We start from the raw sequence: 22,850 nt of genomic DNA, 5'->3' as shown, positions 1-22,850 counted from the left end.
TGAGAAGGCCTGGCTAGCAGTCTCGGCTCTAATTCATCCCAAAGGTGTTATATAGAGGTCGACCGATATATCGGCCGGCCGATATATCGGCCGATATTTGGCGTTTTTTACTTAATCGGCATCGGCCGATTGTGCTGATAAAAAAGGCCGATTGTAACTTCAGCCGTGACTTGCAAATGACTTCTGTAATAGAGTCAATGCAAGTTGCCTGAAAGTTATCTTCTCTCCTCCTCTGGGCAGCCTGCCAAGTCTGATAAGAAGATACATTTGTATCTCTTCAAGTTCTTTTTTATCAATAGACTGAACTCCGTGTAGGAATTCTCAGTTTAAAGACTAAATCTTTTCTGACACTTGTTGCTTACAGGTAAAAATCCTGTATTTTCTGCTAGAAAATCACTTAGAACCCCCAAACATTATATATATATTTTTTTAGCAGAGACCCTAGGGAATAAAATGGTGGTTGTTGCAATATTTTATGTCACGCGGTATTTGCGCAGCGGTCTTTCAAACGCAATTTTTTTTTTAAAAAATACAGTAATGAATTAAAAAAAAAACTAAGCAGTAAAGTTAGCCCATTTTTTTTCGTCCAAAAGTTTTGATTACCTGTTTTTGTGTATTTAATATTTAAGATAGTTTTTTTTTTTTTTTTTCTAAATTATACATACAAGTGAACTGATTGAAGGTTTGTTTTGTTTAATGTTTAAATGTAAAAAAATTTCTGTATCACTTAAGGCTGCTTTCACACAGGAGCGGGCATGCGTTGATGGTAAAACGCTGCTAGTTTTAGCAGCGCTTTACCGTCATTTTAGAGGCATTTTAGAGGCACTATTCGGCTGCTAGCGGGGCGCTTATAACCCAGCTAGCGGCTGAGGAAGGGGTTAAATGCGCCCCTGAAGCGCCGCTGCCAAAACACTTTGCAGGCGCTTCGGCAGCGGTGCGCATTAATTTCAATGGGCAGGAGTAGTGGTATACACCGCTTCAAAGATGCCGTTTGCAGGACTTTTTTTTACATCCTGCCAGCGCATCGCCTCAGTGTGAAAGCACTCGGGATATCACACTGACACTGCAGGGGAGATGTTTTACAGGCACTTTACAGGCGCTCTTTTTAGCCCAAAAGCGCCTGAAAAACGCCCCAGTGTGAAAGGGGTCTAACTGTTAGATTTTATGAGATGAAGGGAAAAAAAAAAATCGGCCAAATATATCGGCCCAAAAAAAATCGGCATCACATATCGGAATCGGCCACCGCGATTTCTAAATATCGGCATCGGCCAGAGAAAAACCCATATCGGTCGACCTCTAGTGTTATATCAGGTTGAGGTTAGGACTCTGTGCAGGCCAGTCAAGTTCGTCTTTATGGACCTTGTTTTGTGCACTGGTGTGCAGTCATGTTGGAACAGGAAGAGGCCATTCCCAAACTGTTCCCACAAAGTTGGGAGCATGAAATTGTCCAAAATATCTTGGTATGCTGACGCCTTAAGAGCTCCCTTCACTGGAACTAAGAGGCCAAGCCCAACCCCTGAAAAACAACCCCACACCATAATCCCCCTCCACCAAACTTTAAACTTGGCACAATGCAGTCAGGCAAGTACCGTTCTCCTGGCAACCGCCAAACCCAAACACATCTATCGGTTTGCAAGACAGGGAAGCGTGACACGTCACTCCAGAGAACATGTCTCCACTGCTCTAGAGTCCAGTGGTGGCGTGCTTTACACCAATGTTTTTCAACTCCATTCCTCAAGTACCCCCAACAGGTCATGTTTTCACTGTTTCACTGCCTTAGTAATTACCACAGCTGTTGCATCTGAGGGAAATCCTGAAAACATAATCTGTTGGGGGTACTTGAGGACTAGAGTTGAGAAACTGCATCCAACCCCTTGCATTGCACTTGGTGATGTAAGGCTTGGATGCAGCTTCTTGGCCATGGAAACACATTCCCTGAAGCTCTCTACGCACTGTTGTGCTAATCTGAAGGCCATATGAAGTTTGGAGGTCTGTAGCTATTGACTCTGCAGACAGTTGGCGACTTCTGTGCACTGTGAGCTTCAGCATGCGCTGACCCCGCTGTGTCATTTTACGTGGCCTACCACTTCATGGCTGAGTTACTGTTGTTCCCAGTTGCTTCCACTTTATTATAATACTACTAAAAGTTGACTGTGGAATATTTAGTAGCAAGGAAGTTTGATGGATGGACTGGATTGCACAGGTTGCAACCTATCACGGTACCACGCTTGATTTCAGTGAACTCCTGAGAGCAACCCATTCTTTCACAAATGTTTGTAGAAGCAGTCTGTCTGCCTAGGTGCTTGATTTTATACACCTGTGGCCATGGAGGTGATTGGAACACCTGAATCCAAGGACTTGGAGGGGTGTCCCAATACTTTTGGCAATATATGGTATGTTCCTAAACCTAAAGTTGCAAATACTTTAAGTATATTATCATCTACAGTACATAATATCATCAAAGATTCTGAGAATCTTGAGAAATCTTTGTGTGCAAGGGAGAAGGCCAAAAAGCAATATTGGATGCCCGTCCTCTTTGGGCTCTCAGGTGGCACTGCATTAAAAACAGACATGATTCTGTGATGGACATCACTGCATGGGCTCAGGAATACTTCCAAAACTCGCTGTCTGTGAACACAGTTTGCTGTGCCATCCAAATGCAAAGTAAAGCTCTATCTTGTAAAGAAGAAGCCATATCTGAATATAATCCAGAAACTGTGCCATTTTCTCTGGGCTAAAGCCCCTTTTTAAATGGTCTGTTACAAGTGGAAATCTGTTCTGTGGTTAGACAGACGAAATGTGGCAATCTTTTTTGGCAATTGTGGGCATCCTGTCCTTCGGACTAATTAGGAGAGGGAACTCCCAGGTTGTTATCAGCACTCAGTTTCTAAGCCTACATCTCTGATGGTAAGAGGGGGTACTCTAGTGCGTTTGGATTGGGCAGCTTGCGCATTGCAAGATTGGGACTATTCCTCTCCCAAAACTTCAACAACTGGTCTCCTCAGATCCCAGACATTCAGAGTGTTGTTAAAAAAGAAAAGGGGATGGTACAATGTGGTAAACATGGACCTGTCCCAAATTTTTGGGAATTGAGGTTGTACTTGCCAGATTTTTGTTACTCTGTTTTTTTAGACGTGTTACTGCCATCAGTTTTAAAATTATCTTATTTTTTTTCTTAAAAGAAAAGTATGGGTTTGTCTTAAAAAACAAAACAAAAAAAAAACTATACTGGCCTCGGTGAATACCTGCTTCTAAGACTGAGAACTGAGCGATCAAAGACTGCTGATCACTCGGTTCACAGTCTTCTCTGCTCTACCTCTCCAGGGCTCACTGCTGCGCCAGGCTGTGGAGGGGGTGGGAGCTGCTGGCTCAGTCTCCCAGCAGCTCACTGAGAGGCTGTGCCAGCTGCTGGTCCAGCCATCTGGGTGGATCCCAACTGTAAAGTCGAGATCGATCCAGAGCCTGGACCGGTTGAATGATGTCCTGTCAGCTGAAAACAAGTCACAGGAGTGCAGAACGAACTGTGATCCATAGGAGAATAGCCACAAAAGCCATACTTCTCCTTTTGAAGTGGTAATTTTTCTCAGTTTAAACATTTGCTATGTTTTCTATTGTGAATAAAATATGAGTTTATGAGATTTGTAGTTCCATTGCATTCTGTTTTTTATGTAGATTTTACACAGCGCAATAACTTTTTTAGAATTTGGGTTGTGCGGTAATGCTTAAAGTGGGGTCCACCTAAACCGCCAAAAAAAAAAAAATATTAAAAGCCAGCAGCTACAAATACTGCAGCTGCTGACTTTTAATACATGGCCACTTACCTGTCCCAGGGTCCAGCGATGTCGGCAGGCGACGCCGAGAACCCACTCGGTTCTCGGCAGCTGCAGCCGCCATCCTAGGTGAGGGAATCAGGAAGTGAAGCGTTGCGGCTTCACTTCCCGGTTCCCTACTGCGCATGCGCAAGTCGCGCTGCGCATCGTAATTGGTCCCCGCTATCTCCTGGGAGCTGTGTGTTTCCCAGGAGACAGCGCGGACTGACAGGAAGAGGCATAGACTCCCATGGGAGTCTATGCCGGAAGTGGGTGCAAATACCTGTCTTAGACAGGTATCTGCACCCCCCTCCCCCCGAAAGGTGCCAAATGTGACACCGGAGGGGGGGAGGGTTCCGAAAAGCGGAAGTTCCATTTTTGTGTGGAACTCCGCTTTAACTTCAGATAAACATTTGAAAAACGTGTGGGATTTGTTTTAAATGACAACAAAACCTGTCTAACCATTCAGCACTGACATTTGCAAAGGCCTGCCATACTGCCTTGTCACCCCCTGCTCTAGCTTGTGATTGGACAGCAAGGGAGCAGAAGCTAACTGATGAGCTCCACGTTGAACTCCTAATTGCAATATGTTCATTGTCAGCAAATATGCACAAAGCACACCTGCTCATTCTACTCCTCCCTCTACTGGTTTGAAACCACTATAAAATGGATTACAGAATGGATTTGAGTTTTAAGACCAACCCCACTCCTTGCCCTCTTATAAGCTTTTCTGTTGGTCCTTACAATGATGAACAACCTTCAAAGTGAGGCTTAGAATTTGTTAAAGTGCAGGGCCAGGCTACTGATCCATCAACCCAATACACAGTGCGTGTCAAAGCACTCTGAGCATCCTGGGTGTTTACTTTAAGAAAGAGCTTCATGTACAGGTGAAAAAAATTTCCGAATATGTGCTGACTAGAGATGAGCTCTGGAATGTTCAGATCCTAGAACCTAGTATGTGAGTGAGCCTGACAGGAGGCTGTCACTGGGCCAATTATAAGTGGTCAAGGCATTCCCCAGTCTGCAGCCGCACATACTGTATACAAGGGGAATGCTTCTTTTGATTGGCCCAGTACAGTGACCACCTCCTTGTGGGCTCGTTCATGTGGGTTCAGACTATGATCTTAACCCTCTCTAGTGCTAGCATTTGTCAGCACGTGTATAATGCATGTTCAGGTTTGCATTATAAAAAAAGAAAAAAGATTATAGTAAATCGCTGTTTATAACTATATAAACTACTGCTGCATCTTTTTTCTTGTGAATTGTCTGAAGAATAGTTAGTCTCACTAGGGTTTAAATGTAAATTTAATATGTACAGTCTGAAGGGAAAGGGGAGACATCACTGAAACCTTTAAAAAACATCAAGGGGGTGAATAAGATTTTCAATATGAAGGCAAGATCAAGAACATGGAGACATGACCTCAAACTAAGTGGAGGAACGTTCAAAACTAATCTTAGAAAGTATTATTTTACCAAAAGAGTAGTTGATATTTAAAATAGACCTCCAGCAGAGGTATTGAGTCAGTCAACAGTAAGTGGATTCAAACATGCCTGGAACAAACATACAGTGGATACCGTATTTATCGGCGTATAACACGCACCCCAATTTAGGAGGGAATTTTAAGGAAAAAAAAACTTTTAGGAGGGAAGTTGAAGGGAAAAAAACTTACATTTAAATGCCCATCATTGCAGCCTTCTCAGTGCAGCCTTGCCCCAGTGCAGCCTTGTCAGTGCAGCCATGTCAGTGCAGCCATGTCAGTGCAGCCTTGTCAGTGCAGCCTTCCCCAGTGCAGCCATGTCAGTGCAGCCTTCCCCAGTGCAGCCTTGTCAGTGCAGCCTTGTCAGTGCAGCCATGTCAGTGCAGCCTTGTCAGTGCAGCCTTGCCCCAGTGCAGCCTTGTCAGTGCAGCCTTGCCCCAGTGCAGCCTTCCCCAGTGCAGCCTTGTTAGTGCAGCCTTCCCCAGTGCAGCCTTCCCCAGTGCAGCCTTCCCCAGTGCAGCCTTGTTAGTGCAGCCTTCCCCAGTGCAGCCTTCCCCAGTGCAGCCTTCCCCAGTGCAGCCTTCCCCAGTGCAGCCTTCCCCAGTGCAGCCTTCCCCAGTGCAGCCCTCCCCAGTGCAGCCTTCCCCAGTGCAGCCTTCAATCCTGTGATCCCCTGCCATCCTGGGCTTCAAAATCGCCGACCGCGATTTGAAAATGGCGCCGAAAAACACAGAGCCGGCCCTCGGCTCTTCTCGGCGGCTCTCGTTCACTTTCGGCTCCACTCGTAGTCCCGCCCGGGATGGGCGTGACTGTGAGCGGAGCTATCCGAACCTAGCCGAGTACACTCGGCTAGGTTCGGGCGGCGCTCGAGTGAAGCTGAAAGTGGCCGAGAAGAGCCGAGGACCGGCTCTGTGTATTTCGGCGCCGGCGGCGCCATTTTCAAATCGCGGTCGGCGATTTTGAAGATCTGACAGCTCAGGATCGCAGAGGATCGGCGTATAACACGCACCCGCGATTTTCCCCTGATTTTAAGGGGAAAAAATTGCGTGTTATACGCCGATAAATACGGTATATACTCATACAAAATGGGGCAGACCCGATGGATCACTTGTTTGTATTTTTTTTTTTTTTCCATCACTTTTCCATGTTTCAAATGACAGCTTATTACTTTACTCCTCAGGTGGTGTGGTCCATGCAAGATTTTGGCTCCCCGACTGGAGAAAGCAGTTGCCAAGCATCAGGGAAAAGTGTTAATGGCAAAGGTGGATATAGATGATAATACAGACCTTGCTCTTGAATATGAGGTATTTGTTTCCCTATATTATTGTTTAACTTATAAAATAATATATATATATATATATATATATATATATATATATATATATATATATATATATATCTATCTATATCTGCACAATTACCCTATTTATCGGCGTATAACACGCACCCCGAGTTTAGGAGGGAATTTTAGGGAAAAAAACTTTTTAAGGAAAAAAAAACCTTACATTTAAATGCCCATCATTGCAGCCTTTCAGTGTCATCTGCAGCCTTTTAGTTTCATTTGCAGACTTTTCAGTTTTTAAATATGGCGCTTTCGGCGGCTCCTTGTAGTGATGTGGGCGGAGCCGAGCGCCGCCGACATTCATACATAGCTGAGTGTACTTGGAGCTAGCCGAACCTAGCCGAGTACACTCGGTTATGTATGAATGTCGGCGGCGCTCGGCTCCGCCCACATCACTACGAGAGAAACCGAAAGCAGCCGAGCGACACCGACATTCATACATAGCCGAGTGTACTCGGCTAGGTTCGGCTAGCTCCGCTCACAGTCACGCCCAGTCCTGTATTATGCCCATCATAGGGCGGGACTGGGCGTGACTGTGAGCGGAGCTAGCCGAACCTAGCCGAGTACACTCAGCTATATATGAATGTCGGTGGCGCTCGCTCCTCCGCTCACAGTCAGCGGGGGATCGGCTTATAACACGCACCCGCAATTTTCCCCTGATTTTAAGGGGAAAAAAGTGCGTGTTATACGCCAATAAATACGGTAATCTTTAAAAAAAATTGCAATCTCGATTCAACCCCCCCATGTAACAAGTGCAGAGCCATTCTCTGGTCAGAGCCGGCAAAGCACAACATTGCTCAGAGCTGAGAGGAAAAAAAAAGGAAAACATGTATCATTTGGTTCTTTAACCACTTGCCGCCCGCCCACCGTCAAATGACGGCCTCCCAGAACGACCGCTCTCTCTGTTGCTAAGACACGGCGCGACCCCCGATCTGTGTAAAGAGCCACGGTCGTGGCTCTTTAACCATGTCCAATCACAGCTGGTCACATGTAAACACGGAGATGCTGGTAATCGGCGCTCATCACCTCACACTGACGGAGTTTGAGGAGAAGAGAACCGATCAGCGGCATCTCCTCACAGGGGACAGCTAGGTATGTAATCAGGGCACTGATCATCAGTGCCCTGATTATAATTAAGTGCCCATCAGTGCCAGCAATCTGTGCCCACTAGTGATGCCAGTCAGTGCTGGCTATCAGTGCTGCACATCACTGCTGCCCACCTGTGCCGCCTCTCTGTGCCCACCAGTGTGGCATATTCGTGCCCATAAGTGCCGCCGCATCAGTGCCCATCAGTGAAGGAGAAAAATTTACTTATTTGCAAAATTTACTGACAGAAACTAAGAAAACCTTTTTTTTTTTTTCTTTTCAAAATTTTTGGTCTTTTTATTTTTTCCCAAAAAAACAAAAAAAAAAACAAAAACCCGGCAGTGATTAAATACCACCAAAACAAAATCTCTATTTGTGTGAAGAAAATTATAACAATTTCACATGGTTACAGTGTAGCATGACCACGCAATTGTCATTCACAGTGTGACAGCGCTGAAAGCTGAAAAATGGCCTGGGCAGGAAAGAGGTGTAAGTGCCCTGTATTGAGGTGGTTAAGATCAAAGGGATGAACTTCGGTCTGTAAATGAGGTCAGTTTAACCACTTAAAGCGGAGTTCCACCCACTTTTACAACTTGGTCTTAAACTAAAGACCACCCCTCCACCACACTTTTTTTTGGATATCTATTTTTTTTTTTTTTGTACCCTTTTAGAAGTACATAGTGTTCTTCCATGCTAGCTCAGCCGTGGCGCAGAACTACATGTCCTCTTCTACAGGCGAGCCCCCATCCTTCTACCCAGCTGCCTTCTGAGACCTGTGTGTGTCCCAGAAGATGATGGGTCCATTCAGAAAGCAACGCGCGACTCGCGCATGCGAGGTTGGAAACTGGCTATGAAGCCTGAAGGCTCCACTGCCGGTTTCCCTTAGTTCCAATGGTAGAGCTGGCACCCGATCCGATGGACGGATCGGCCTCGGGGGGGGTGGGCGATATCAAGAGCTCCCTGGACAGGTACGTGTCCTTTATTAAAAGTCAGCAGCTACAGTGTTTGTAGCTGCTGACTTTTAAAAAAAAAAATTTTTGAGGATGGAACTCTGCTTTAAAGACTAAGCCTTTTTCTAACACTTGTTGCTTACAATTTAAAATCCAGTATTTTTTGTTTCTGATGTTACACAGTGGGGGGGAATAACATCCATTCCTCTCATTGTATGCCTGACAGGAACGGTGTCATCTCCGGTTTCACCTGCTGGTGGCACTATTACATTCAGCACCAAAAGGGTGTAATTCCAGTGGCCACCAGCGGGTGTCTCCCTGCCTGGACTTCAGACTTGCCATCAGCACACCTGTCATGGGTCTGCTGGACTATATAAACCCACCCTGAACTAAGCCTCAGTGCTTCAGAATTCCTCTGCTAAGCCCTTGTCCCTGCCAGTACCTGCTCTTGTTCCAGCCTGTTCCTGTTTTATCCTGGACCCCGTTTGTGTATCCTGTCCTTGAGTCCTGTTTCCTGTTCCCTGCTCCTTGGTCTGCTTCATTATTCCTGTTTTCTGTTCCCTTGTCGCTTTTGCCCATGTTTTATTTTTTATTTCATGTTTGTTTCCTTGCTCGTGTATTATATTAGTTAGATAGATAGTTAGGTGGATTTGGGGGTTTGCTATGTCTTCACCATTTAATTGTTTTTGGTTTGCTGTCTTGATTTCACGTGTGTCTTTATCATTAACAATAAACATACTTTTTTATTCATTTACTCTTTTGTCCCCGATTCCTTGGTGCAGCCCAGCGATCTGATCACCTGCATTGGATGTTGTGTATAACATCCCCTGACAATGCCTGCCCAGAGCTGGATGCATCCATTGCTGCAGCGATGACCGAGATATCGCCCTCTCTGTCCAAGGACGTTTATAAACGTACATAAAAAGCACCCACTTTGTCATGTGTTTTTACAGAAAAAAATAAACACTTTAGCTCATCTGAAATGCATATATTGACCTAGGCCCCCCCCACCATTGCAAGGACAGCAGGTGTGGTTTAAATTCCACCTAGTTTTTTTTATTTTTTTATTTTTTTATCAAAGCTAAATTCGCCTGTAGACTTTAAAAGTAAAAAAGAAGCGTTTGCAATACTCATCTTTTTCTCCAGCGCTCTCCCCAACTGGGTCAAGCTGCTGTGGTAGAGCATGTTTTATGTCCCCTTTTGGGTTACCATCCAACCCACTGCTTATTACACAGCCTGTCAGACATGCCAGACTGGACTTGCAGTAATTTTAAACAACTGTGAAAGGACACCCTCCGTTTTCAGTATTTCAGAGAAGTGATGTTTGCATTTTTTTTGTCAGTTTTAGAAAGTCATAGCTTACTGCAGTTTGAAGAGAAAAGATATTTTTCCCAATCATCTTCCAGAACAGCACATGGGAGGGTGACTCCTCCCACAAACAATGCTTACAAAGTATAAAAGTGCTCGCAGTATTGCATTTCATCAGTTCTTCTGTTTGCCTGGCCTAGCAGTTTCTACTATATATTTAATTTTTAATTTTAATTTTTTTTTTGTGTCCCTTTTCATCATTTCGGGGACCTTTCACCGTGCCTTCTCCATGCAGTGGCAGGGACAGTACTGCTTTGTTTAGGGTTGTGGGGGTTGGAAGGAGAGTCCCTCCCATGTGGTGTACTTGTACCTTCCCAACCCCTTCTTATTTGCAGGATTAAAACATTCCCTTAGTCTTTCGGGCAAACATGGATTTTATTGATTTTCAAATCAGATAGTACAGAGAAGAACAGAGGTAGTACATCATATCCCGCAGGAGGGACATCCGATTGTATACTACAGGGAGAGTAAATCAGTACAGACAGGAAAAACTGTAGTAACATAGGTGAAAAATCGCATAAGATTAAGTACATCACAATGGTCCAGAGGGATGGAAGGGAGTGAACGCACCCTGTATCTCCGCTTATGGAAATATCATTCTCTCCAGGTATAAGATCAGAAAAAGAGAATAAGAAAAGAAAGAACAGGAATAGAAGAGACGACTGTTCGTAGCCTCCCTGACGGTTTTCCCGAGTGTGGCTCGGGGTTAAATTTCAACACCATTAGCAGTAACCCCGAGCCTCACTCGGGATTGCATTGCAGGATCCTGGTGCGGTATACTTACCTTGTCCCCAGGATTCTGTGATGTCCCCCCTGCGGTGTCCATGGGCTCTGTCCTACTCCTGAAGCCTCTGTGTGCCGGGCTCCATTCCCTGCGAGTGTTGCGACACAAGGAGGCGGAGCCTGGCGGCAAATTAAAAAAAGTGAAAATTTATAACACATACAGTACACTGTAATCTTACAGATTACATTACTGTATTAAATTATTTCACATCCCTATTGTCCCCAGTGCTTTGTCCAATGCCCTGCATGCAGTTTTATATGATCTATATACTGTTCTTTCTGCCTGGAAACTGGAGATTGTCCATAGCAACCAAAAAGTGTCCCTTTTAACGTCAAAAGTGGCTTTAGATCAGCTAGAAAACAGCGATAGTAAATTAGAATACTTGCAGAATTAAGCGATAGTGAATCGTGGGGAAATTTTATTTTATTACTATTTATATTATTATTTTTTATAATTATTTATAGTTATTTATTATATTATAATTTATGATTTTGTGTTTCAAACTTCATCATACCCGGGATATCTACTAGACTCTTGTTTGGACAGATTTAAGTGTGTTATTGCTAAGAATTACAGACCTACAATATAAAACGCCAAATTTCTATGCAAAATAATTGTACCGCTTTGAGACACAAAATTCTGAAATAATCATACCGCCAGGGAGGTTAAGTAAGGGTTGATAGTGGATGTCATGCTGTGATGAGGGTGTCTGTGGAGGAACCCGTTGTAGCACCAAAAAATGTTAAAGGAAATGGATATGGAGTCAGTAAGCAGGTAAAGGGGACCATGAAAATGAACTTCAGGGAAAGTCTTCCAAAAAGTTATGAAATTGGGGAGAGTCCTTGAACATTATCCAAACCAGCTAGACCCCTTTAAAGTTTTCGTAGGTATTGTGATTTTTTTTTTTGGCCACCAATTCTTCCATATGCATAATGTCATTGAGAGTTTCAAGCCATTCAGGAAACAAAGGTGCGATAGAAAATTTCCAGTGTCTCGAGTTCAATTGTCTAACGCAAAAATAAAAAAGAGGAGAAGTGAGTTTTTTTGCCCAAGGTAGCGATTTGAGGTAAAGGGTTTAGAGGATGCGTTTAGGTGAACTGGAAAGTGATTCCTGGGTAAGTAAACTGTAAAGACTGACAACAGAGTCCCAAAGCTTTTGAATAGGGGCGCATGCCCACCAGATAAGAGTGGCTGGGGAGGCTTGACACCACCAGCAAGAATCTGAGAAGAACAGAAAAATACAGTGCACTCCGGAAGGGGTAAGGCACCATTGTGAGAGAAGTACACTCTTGAGTTGCGCAAGCCATGGATAGTTTATTTATTACCAGTAAATGAACAGCCAAGCTCAAGCGTCCGTGCAGTAGTGTAGGGAGGGAGACCAGGGGACAAATACACTGTATTGTCAAAAGTTTTGTGACGCCTGCCTTTACAAGACATGAACTTGAATGGCATCCCAGTCTTCAATAGTGAGTTGGCCCACCTTTTTCAGCTGTAACAGCTTTAACTTTTCTGGGAAGTGTGTCCACAAGGTTTAGGAGTGTGTCTATGGCAGTGATGGCGAACCTTGGCACCCCAGATGTTTTGGAACTACATTTCCCATAATGCTCTTGCACTCTGCAGTGTAGTTGAGCATCATGAGAAATATAGTTCCAAAACATCTGGGGTGCCAAGGTTCGCCATCGCTGATCTATGGGAATGTTTTACCATTCTTCCAGAAGCACATTTGTGAGGTCAGGCACTGATGTTGGACAAGAAGGCCTGGCTCACAGGCTCCGCTCTAATTCAACCCAAAAGTGTTCTATCGTTTGCGAGTCAGGACTCTAAGGCCAGTTAAGTTCCTCCACCCCAAACTCGCTCATCCATGTTTTTATAGACCTTGCTTTGTGCACTGGTCCAAATCATTTGGTGGAGGGGGATTATGGTGTGGGGTTGTTTTTCAGGGGTTGGGCTTGGCCTCTTAGTTCCAGTGAAGGGAACTCTTAAGGCATCAGCATACCAAGATATTTTGGACAATATCATGCTCCCAACTTTGTGGGAACAGTTTGGGGATGGCCCCTTCTTTTTCCAACATGACTGCACACCAGTGCACAGAGAAAAGTCCATAAAGACATTAATGGGCAAGTTTGGGGTGGAGGAACTTCACTGGCCTGCACAGAGTCCTGACCTCAACCCAATAGAACACCTTTGAAATGAATTAAAGCGGAGACTGCGAGACAGATCTTCTCTTCCATTATCAGGGCCTGGCATCTCAAATGCACTTCGAGAAGAATGGTCAAACATTCTCATAGACACACTCCTAAACCTTGTGGACAGCCTTCCCAGAAGAGTGGAAGCTGGTATAGATGCAAAAGGTGGGCAAGCTCAATATTGAACCCTATGGACTAAGACTGGGATGCCATTAAAGTTCATGTGCGTGTAAAGGCAGGTGTCACAATACATTTGACAATATAATGTAGGTAAAAAGCATAGCCTATATCTTGAAAATAATGTGAGCAGGGGTAAAGAAGAAATACAAAATTTCTCGAACTTTGCAAGAGAACGATGTATGGCAGTTCTAGGCAGAAGAGAGCAGTAAAAGCTCTGCAGTTGAAGGTATGGAAACCATAGACCCCCTAGAATTCCCTTGTAGGGCCTGAAATGGTGAGAATGAAAGGAGGAAATCAGCAGTAAGAACATGTGCTGTGGCTAGAGGGATTTGTTCCAACACTGAAAGGTGTCTGAATGGAAATCAATTGAAAAGGAGGGGTTATCTAATAGTGGAGTGAAGGGGCCCACTATTTAAATAAGCGGAAAGATTGTAAATGTCAGTGCCAGTAATCAAGAACAATGCGAGTGAACCAAGGCCAAGAAGCGTGAGTTCCATTGTCTGGCAGGGATCCAGAGAATTGCCTTAGGGTGTAATGGGGAAGAATCAATTTCCAACTGAACCTATTGTTTATTGTACGAGTGATGGAACCAGTCTATGATGCAGAAAAGCAAAGAAGCTTTGTGATTAAAGCTTGAAGTCTGGTAGGCCCGTTCCTCCAAGGGCTTTCGACTAGCATTTCCTTTAGTCTTTTAATTCCCTTCCTATTTGTGCTTCACCCCAGTACGCAGGACCGAGGACTGTTCTCCTGTATGGCCATGGATGAAATGCCTCTTAACTTTTTTGTTTCTGTTTTTGAGGATGAAAGAGGTTTTGGATATTCCACTTTCAACTAGTAGTCCTGCTGCTACTCCAGCATCCTCAATCTTCCAGGTCACATGGTTTGGGGAAGATGGGAAACCTCAGGATATCCCCCAAGCAAGCTGAAGCACATCCACCAATGAGGAAGCTACTCCAGGGATAGGCTCTGTGTCATTGTGGAGTCATGGCACCAAGAAATGTAGCTGTTACTGGGCAGCCTGCACTGAAGGTGTCTCTTAACCAGCATTTTTAGTCAGTCTTCACTTGGAAATGCGATACCCTAACTACCAAGGCCTGAGGTGTGCCTCGGCCTAGCTGGTCAGTATGCCTGAAAGAGAGGGCATACCCTGAATGTATGAATATGAAAATGTATGATGTGTAAGTATATATGAAGGTTTGGGGGAAACGGGTGGGTGGGAACCCTGAATACAGGCCAACGCGCAAGATCAGGCAGAGGAGGAGGAATATGTACCCCTCAGACTCCTCCCACAAATACAGGCTAGCCTTCCGGCCAGCCTTCTTACTTGCAGTCAGAGTCTTCACTTGGAAATGGAATACCCTAACTACCAAGGCCTGAAGTGTGCCTTGGCCTAGCTGGTCAGTACGCCTGAAAAAGATGGCAAAAAGACACAAAAATAGGTGTGATAAGAAAGCTAGATGAAAAGTAGGTAACAAGCCACTTAATAGGGTAGCGCACGCCTGGATGGCTTCAGTATACGGATTCGGTATGTATAAAAGGATGAACACCAACGTCCCATGAATTGATGCTAAGAAGGGACCCCCTGGAACCTGCAACTGCCCAGAACCCAAATTATTATCCCGTAAATTATTTGGATTAAGCCTGATTACCAAGAAACCCAGACGTGGGAACAAACTGCTTGTAGCGAGAGGATACGTGGGGGGAAAGGGAGCAAGAGCTGACCCGAGGATCCCTTGCGAAATAATAGCAGAGAAGATCCAACGCTTCAAACGGACACGGACAGACACCACTTAAGTAGCTCAGTGAAATTCCCACGAACCCCTGGCCTGTCTATACTTGTTATGGGGGAGTTTGAGAGGGTGAGCCGCAAAAATGGATGACCTGACAGGAGTTTGCAGGGGTCTGAAGTGCTGGATACCTGATGGATGTGTTTTGATAGTGTTGGTGGATAAGGCCAATACGCTGTGGCAATATGCACTGTTAAACATGGAGAAACCATACCAGACACCCAGAAACTGGTGCCACACTATATAAATTGGGTCGTGCTTCTGCTTGTAACCTGACAGCCGAGTCTGAGTCCTGAACAGGGGAAGGAGGGCCAGACTCCATCCTGGGGAATAAGTCTCATGGCATGATTCAGCATACCCAAAGTGACTGTAAGCCCCCCTTTTTGGAACAGGCTGGGGATCGGACATAGATGACTGGTCTGACGTACCTGAACAGTTCTCCAGGCAACATTGTAATCAAGATATCAGAGCCGAGAGTGGAACCCAGGATAATGACGTTTGGGCCGAACCTACCACTTTGTGGGCCGTCAAGGGGACATTGGCTCAGCACGCACCCTGAGAGAGACTATAGAGCCCTGGGCGGTAACCAAGGACTCCATGCAACAGGACATCAACTGAATTAATTAACCCCTGACCCCCCTGCAGATAACCAAGACCAATGGAGTGCTTGGCAAGGTTTCAAAGCAAGGACTGCTTTTGACCCAAGGGTAAGCCCAGTTATGAAACAACATCTGCACCATTTATCTTGCCCTACCAACTGGCAGGTCTGATGGAAGTAAGTTCAAGCATTGCTGATATTAGTTTGGATGCCTATACCCCCCCCCCCCCAACTGTAGCAAGTGCTGAATCATCAAATCCACGGATGAGTACCTTGATGAAAAAATGTTTCCGCAGGAAAGAGAGCAGCCAAAATGTAACAAACGATATTGGAAAGCGTACCGGCTGTGGCCGGGAAAGGAAACCCCTGTGACAAAACTCTGCTGTGCTTAAGTATGGACCGACTCCTTAACCACTTAAGGACCAGCTTTGTTTTGGATATTAGGTGTTTACATGTTTAAAACAGTTTTTTTTGCTCGTAAATTACTTAAAACCCCCAAACATTATATATGGTTTTTTTCTAACACCCTAGAGAATAAAATGGCGGTCGTTGCAGTACTTTTTTTTTATAAAGTATAATGTTACGCCAAGTAAATTGATACCCAACATGTCACGCTTCAAAATTGCGCCCGCTTGTGGAATGGCGTCAAACTTTTACCCTCAAATCTCCATAGGCGACGTTTAAAAAAATTCTACAGGTTGCATGTTTTGCGTTACAGATTAGGTCTGGGGCTAGAATTATTGCTCTCGCTCTGCCGGTCACGGCGATACCTCACATGTTTGTTTTGACCACCGTTTTCATATGTGGGCGCTACTCGCGTATGTGATCGCTTCTGTGCGCGAGCTCGTTGGGAGGGGGTTTTTTTTAAAAAAAATTTATTATTTATTTTACATTATTTTATTTTATTTTTTTTTACACTGTTTAAAAAAAAAAAAAAAATTGTGTCACTTTTATTCCTATTACAAGGAATGTAAACATCCCTTGTAATAGAAAAAAGCATGACAGGACCTCTTAAATATGAGATCTGGGGTCAAAAAGACCTCAGATCTCATATTTACACTAAAATGCAATAAAAAAAAAAAAAGTCATTTAAAAAAATGACATTGAAAAAAATATGCCTTTTAAGAGGCGTGGGCGGAAGTGACGTTTTGTCGTCGCTTCCGCCCAGCAGTGTCATGGAGACGAGTGAGTGCCATCTTAGCCTCACTCGTCTCCAGACACAGGACGGAGACGGATGCGATCGCCTCCGCCGCTACCGACGGCTCCGGTATCATAACCCCGGTATCCCCCTTCAAAGTTTGGACATCGTCGTGCGGCGGTCCTGAAGTGGTTAATGACGGAGTGCTACCATGCTCTGAACCCCCAGTGTGGTTAAGGGATGAACGTGAATTAGTTGCTTGTGAAACGTGCGACCTGCCCAAACCCGGGTAAACACAAACTAAAGACAATGACAACAGACAACCAGACATGAGAACACCACCCATCTGTGCCTACTTGAGTATGAGGACGTAAACAGTAATGACAAGACCATGCGCGTGAATGAAACCTGATGACGGCCCCCCACCCTAGTGTATGTAGTAAGTGTTTGTTGGCATGAGAGTCACAGGATGATTTAGAAGTTGTTTAAACTGCTAGGAAATGTGAAACAGACTGTCTGAAAATTCAGTGGCAGCTTATTTTAGAAATGTTTGGCATAAAGAAGTACAGAAATTCAGTATGACGCTAGTAATAGAGTATTTTTTAATCCAAAAGTTTTTTGGCATAAAGTAACCATATCAATGCTGAGACAGACATGCACCTATGTTGTACATATTGGAATAAATAAGACAAGGTCTCTGCAATATAGCATACACAGTAGGAATGTATTACATAGGCAGTGGGCAAGTTATAAAATTGCTGGAGACGATTGAGAGACTTTATCACAGACTGTTCAAAGTGCAAAATAATACAGCAAAGACCGTATACAGTAATTATAGTATAATTTGTGGAGAAACTATAAAAAACTTAAACCAGGCCTTAGTTCCATATGTGAATCCAGCCTAAAATTAGAAGAGGGATATGGAATGTTGTGGGTTTTTTTTTTTGTGCTGCCAGTTTGGTGACTTATGTATGCCTATAGCTAAAGTGCTTTTATGCATTCATCTTCTGTTTATCTAGGACTTTATATTGTAATATGCAGCCTGCAGTGAGATAATCAAGTCAACAGTGTACTAATCTCACTTAAGGACTCCCTCGGGTACAGTCATTTGAGATTCTTGTCAAACTGGATTTGGGACATTGCAGCCTCTTTTTATCTATATATGAAACATATTTTTTGTGTAATGTAGGTGAAGGAGCTTTTAATTTTCAACTTGTTTGTAACATAAACTTTATAGTATGTAAAGGCAATACCACGCTACACACACAGCAAATAAAATTACATTTTAGCTTAGCAGACCCATGCTAAATGTATACATACCAGAGCCAAACATGTCCTAACAGTAAACATGAAGAAAGTAGATAAGAGGATTACACAAACTAAATAACTTAAGAAAACAAAAATATTCATGTTAAAAAAAAAAAAAAAAAAAGACATGTGCAAGTGTATTTAAAGTGTTCACATTTTCAGAAAAAATGAACACCCCGCTCTACTTATCTCCTTGGCTGTAAAGGATTGGAGGGTTTAGTTCCGCTTTAACTTAAAAAACTGAAGCAAGAGGCTGGTTATTATTACCATGTACAGCTGCTCCAGCATCTGCTTGCTCCAGTTTTAGTGAATTCCCCCCACACTGTTTTCTCTAGCCCTTAAACATTTAGCGAAACCAGTTTTCCAGGCTTGATAGTTTGCCATGTTTCGAAAGGACTTTTACATTTTGTACTGCCATATATTATTGAAAGAAATTAAGATTGTATAAGCCCTCTGTTCAGATCACCTTTCTTAAGAAGAGTGCTTAGTATAAGACCCCTTTCACACTGGGGCGTTTTTCAGGCGCTTTTGGGCTAAAAAAAGCGTAAAGCGCTTGAAAAACGCCTCCCTTGCAGCCCCAATGTGAAAGCCTGAGTGCTTTCACACTAGAGTGGTGCGCTTGCAGGACGTTAGAAAAAGTCCTGCAAGCAGCATCTTTAGGGGGGTGGAGGAGCGATGTATACATCGCTCCTCCACTGCCCCTGCCAATTGAAATGAATGGGCACCGCTGCCAAAGCGCTTCGGCAGTGACGCTTTTTGTGCAATATTAACCCTTTCTTCTGCCACTAGCGGGTGTTAAAAGCGCCGCGCTAGCGGCTGAAAAGCCCCACTAAAACGACAGTAAATCGCTGCTAAAGCTAGCGCCACTTTACCGCTAACGCGGCCCGTTGTCAGTGTGAAAGGGGTCTAAGAGATGCCTCTAGCATTCTAATGAACTACTGAGAATATGCAACTTACTGGAGAATATGGTTGCCTGCCCGAGTGTCCTCCTATACTGGCCAGTAAAAAAGTTGTCCTTATTGTTATCATTTGGAGTGTGCGAGTGAAAGCAGGTTAAATTTCTGATGAGAGAGCCTTCCAGAGGTGAACAGGATAGCATCCCTCCTTTCCCATTACATTTAGTAATATTAAATATCTGGTCTACTGTGAGTGGTAGCAATATAACTGCTAATCCTCTGGCTGTTGCGATGCCACTCTCAGTGTGCATGCTCCGAATCTTTCCAGTTAGAAAGCCGTTCACTTCCGTATTTGGCTTCTGGAAGCTGCTGCATGTGTCTCATCTGCTTGCGGCGCGGCTCCACAAGGGTGAATTACATCACTTTGCCCTCCCCTCCGCCCCACATGATCAGCTGTGTCAACATGTGGGATGGCTCCAGCAGAGAGGATTGATGGAAGCTGCTTCTTCTCTGCTAGCCCCTCCTCTCTGTCCAGTGCCCCCATGGGAAGCCGCTTCCCAAGGGGGAACTCGTGCATGCTCACTCCTGAGCCCTGCTGCTGCGTTCATTGACACAGACAGCGGGACTCGGCCCCGTCCCCTGCTCCCTCTTCACTGGCTTTAATTGAGAGCCATTGGCTCCCAGTGCCCAAACAAAGCCAGCGAGACCCAGAAGTGAGGGGTGTGAAGAGAGGCAGAGGTGCACGGTGTTGAATTGCGTGAGGGCTCAGGTAAACAAAGGGGGGGGGGGTTTGTGAGGCGGGGGGGATGCTGATGCCTAAATATTTTTTTACTTTACTCCCATTAGTGCCTTCCATATATTTAACTCCCTTTTTTCTCTACAGGTCAGTGCTGTACCAACGGTTCTTGCCATGAAAAATGGCTGTGTTGTGGATCAGTTTGTGGGAGTCAAAGATGATGATCAGGTTGAAGCATTTCTCAACAAGCTTATTGGACCACGACCTTAGTAGGAAGTATGAAGCCGAAAACCTTTGCAATGCATAACTGCGATCCAAACAAACAGGGACAGCAATGACTTTAATGTGACATTTTACTCCTTAGTTTCTTTACCATGTATAATTGTATTCATTGCATTATGTCCATTTTTTTTTTATTTTATTCCTAGACAGGATTAAGAATATGCTGTAAAATAAAATGTATAGTACATTATTACTCAGAACTGTCTATATCCCTTTCATTTTCTTGAGAAAAATTTTAAGTAGACTTTTTTTAAAGGAAATGTCTTGGTCAATTTTGGTTAACCAATTTTAACACAGGGTGTTCCCCTGATGCCGCATATACACGAGCGGACTTTTTGACCAGACTGGTCCAAAGGTCTATCCGACGGACTTCCAACGAACTTTCCCAACAAACGGACTTGCCTATACACGATCACACCAAAGTCCAACGGATTCGTATGTGATGACGTACGACTGGACTAAAATAAGGAAGTTCATAGCCAGTAGCTGCCCTAGCGTTGGTTTTAGTCTGTCGGACTAGCATACAGACGAGCTGATTTTTCAACCGGACTCGAGTCCGTCGGAAAGATTTGAAACATGTTTTATTTCTAGGTCCGTCGGCCTTTTGGGGAAAAAAAGTCCGCTGGAGCCCACACACGATTGAATTGTCCGGAGTCCGGTCCGCCGGACCAGGTCTGCCGGAAAGTCCGCTCGTGTGTACGCGGCATGAGAGTTTAAAGGGCTTTTTGCTCATGTGTTGACTGCTTCTGTCTAACTGAAAACACACTGTCTTTAATCTACTAGGAAAAAGGGAGTGGTGTCCTTCATTCAGCTGTTATGTAATTTGAAAGTCTGCAGTCCAGGACAGTTCACAGCAGTAAAGCTAGTCATACACACAGTTTTCTCATTCTGTCCATGAGTAAGAGTGAGAAACTCCCCTGTTGGCTATTGTAGTCAGCAGGGTGCTGAATGCCTGAATGTTGACTGCATCTACTTAGATACAGTCACTGTTTCGCCAACAATTTTTCTTAGAAAAAAGTGGATTGAATTGATTTTTGTCAAGTTGGGTGGGGCTGACAGGCCACCCACAGCTTGAATTTTGTCCAAATCAGCAGGAAGCTGTGTGGAGTCCGCTTAAAATGCTATCCAACCTAATAAATATTATAATATTTTAGCATGATTTCTTTCTCATGGTCATCAGATCTACACGAGATGAACTTAAAGCGGTATTAACCCCAAAATCAAACATTTTATTATATTGCAGCTTACCAATTCTTAGATGTGATGGCTGTATTAATTTCCTTTTTTTTTAGCCTTTCTTCTATTTACATCTCTTGATCCAGGCAGCAAGTCTGTTGTGCTTCACAAGCTCACACTATCCAGCAGAATGTATCGGTTTACATGGATGAGACAAACCACTTAGCACTAGATGGGGTGTATAAAATCAGCTTTTATTTATTCATGTAAAACCTTAACCCCAAAAGGAAAAAAAACAGTTTGCCTATAACTGATTAGGCAAGTGTGAGCTGGAGTTTAGTTGCAGTTTGTCAGTGTATCTAAATTTGCTAATACATTCAACACTGCTCAACCCCCGCCCCCCCAGATTGACAATGCTGCTGTGCCTCCTGTTCTCATCCCTCCAGAGCTTTGTCTCACTAATGCTGAAGGTGTGTTACTGGTCACATCATTAGGTGAAAACAGGGAAAAGGCCAAAAAAAAGAAAACTGATGCAGCCACTACATCTAAGGATTGGTAAGCTGTAAAAAAAAAAAAAAAAAAAATACGTTTGTGGTTTTGAGTTTAAAGTGGACCTTCAGTCATTTTTTCAACTTTCCATCTATTAAATCTTCTGCCCTTGTTTTAACTGTGGATAGTAAAACATTTTTTTTCTGCCGGTAAACAGCCCATTTCCTGTTTCTTGTCTGGTCAGCAGCCTAGGCTTATGACATCATACACAGCTCTCTCTCACTCTTGTGAGAGTTTGCCAGGAAGGGAGGGGCGATGAGTCACAAGGGCCAATGAGAGCTGCAGAGCAGGAGGTGTGTCTGTGTAAATTCAGGAAGTGAACAGGCAGCAGCTTCAGCTGCCCACAGTTAAAATGGATGCAGCCAGACTTAGTGGTGGGAGATTTCTGCAGCATATTTTGCAAGTACAGAATCACAGTGTGTGTATGTGTGTGTGTATGTATGTATGTATATATACACATATATATATATATATATATATATATATATATATATATATATACTTGCAAAGTGGTTGGAGGGAAGTTTCAGAATGGCAAAGATGTTTTTATTACAAATTATGGGAGCAGACTGCAGTTCCTTTTTAATACTGTTTTAAAGCTTTGGCAAAGTGTACCCCCCCTCCCCATGGGGTGGCTCCGATCCCTTGCAAGGTCTCCCTGGTTACAGCCAAACAAGAACATGCACTCTGTGTACAGGTTCTCAGTAACAGGTTGCTTGGTAACATGCTCTGCCCAACTACTCCACCCACCAGCTCTAGATTGACAGGTGGACAAACCAACGTCTGCTCCTGCGTGTTTACCCCATGTCAGGAGTGCAGGTGGTCTTTGTGTGACTGCACTGTGCGTGCTCCCGGACAGAAGTTTAGGGGAAGGATGGGAGCTAGAGAAAGACGGCAGTAGCAGTCCTAAGAGGGTAGAAAAAACTTTTAAAAGCAATATGTGGAAAAAAATCTGAGTGCGGCTAATGATTTGTATCTGAAGAGAAATATTTCAATATATTTAAATTTCCTTCAGGGTTTAATAGGACTTGGTCAGTTTGGTGAAAAGCTGGAGAGTAGCCTTATGCATGTCACCTACTTTGCTAAATATGGAATATTCTTATGAATATGAAGAAATATGCCCCCACCCCCATCTGTTATGTTGCTGCTGTTGCATTGCTGTTTAAGGACTTTAAATAGGTAATATCAAATTAAATT

The 22,850-nt window shown here is 43.9% G+C and overlaps 1 protein-coding gene across 8 annotated transcripts in view; it reads left to right on the top strand.

Annotated features, from left to right (window-relative positions):
• Nucleotides 1-20,128, top strand: part of TXN2 (thioredoxin 2) — a 50,307-nt gene extending 30,179 nt beyond the window's left edge. For all 8 annotated transcript variants that reach the window (XM_073592817.1, XM_073592813.1, XM_073592812.1 and 5 more), the window contains 2 exons: nucleotides 6,468-6,591; nucleotides 19,794-20,128. In XM_073592817.1, coding sequence (XP_073448918.1) covers nucleotides 6,468-6,591; nucleotides 19,794-19,916 — 247 coding nt within the window. In that variant the 3' untranslated portion in view covers nucleotides 19,917-20,128. The remainder of the gene's footprint in view (nucleotides 1-6,467; nucleotides 6,592-19,793) is intronic.
• The last annotated feature ends 2,722 nt before the right edge of the window (nucleotides 20,129-22,850 follow it).

The sequence above is a fragment of the Aquarana catesbeiana genome, linkage group LG07, assembly GCF_042186555.1.
Source record: "Aquarana catesbeiana isolate 2022-GZ linkage group LG07, ASM4218655v1, whole genome shotgun sequence".
NCBI lineage: Eukaryota > Metazoa > Chordata > Amphibia > Anura > Ranidae > Aquarana > Aquarana catesbeiana.
The sequence above is the reverse complement of the archived record's forward strand: the minus strand, read 5'-3'. Positions and strand labels throughout refer to the sequence as shown.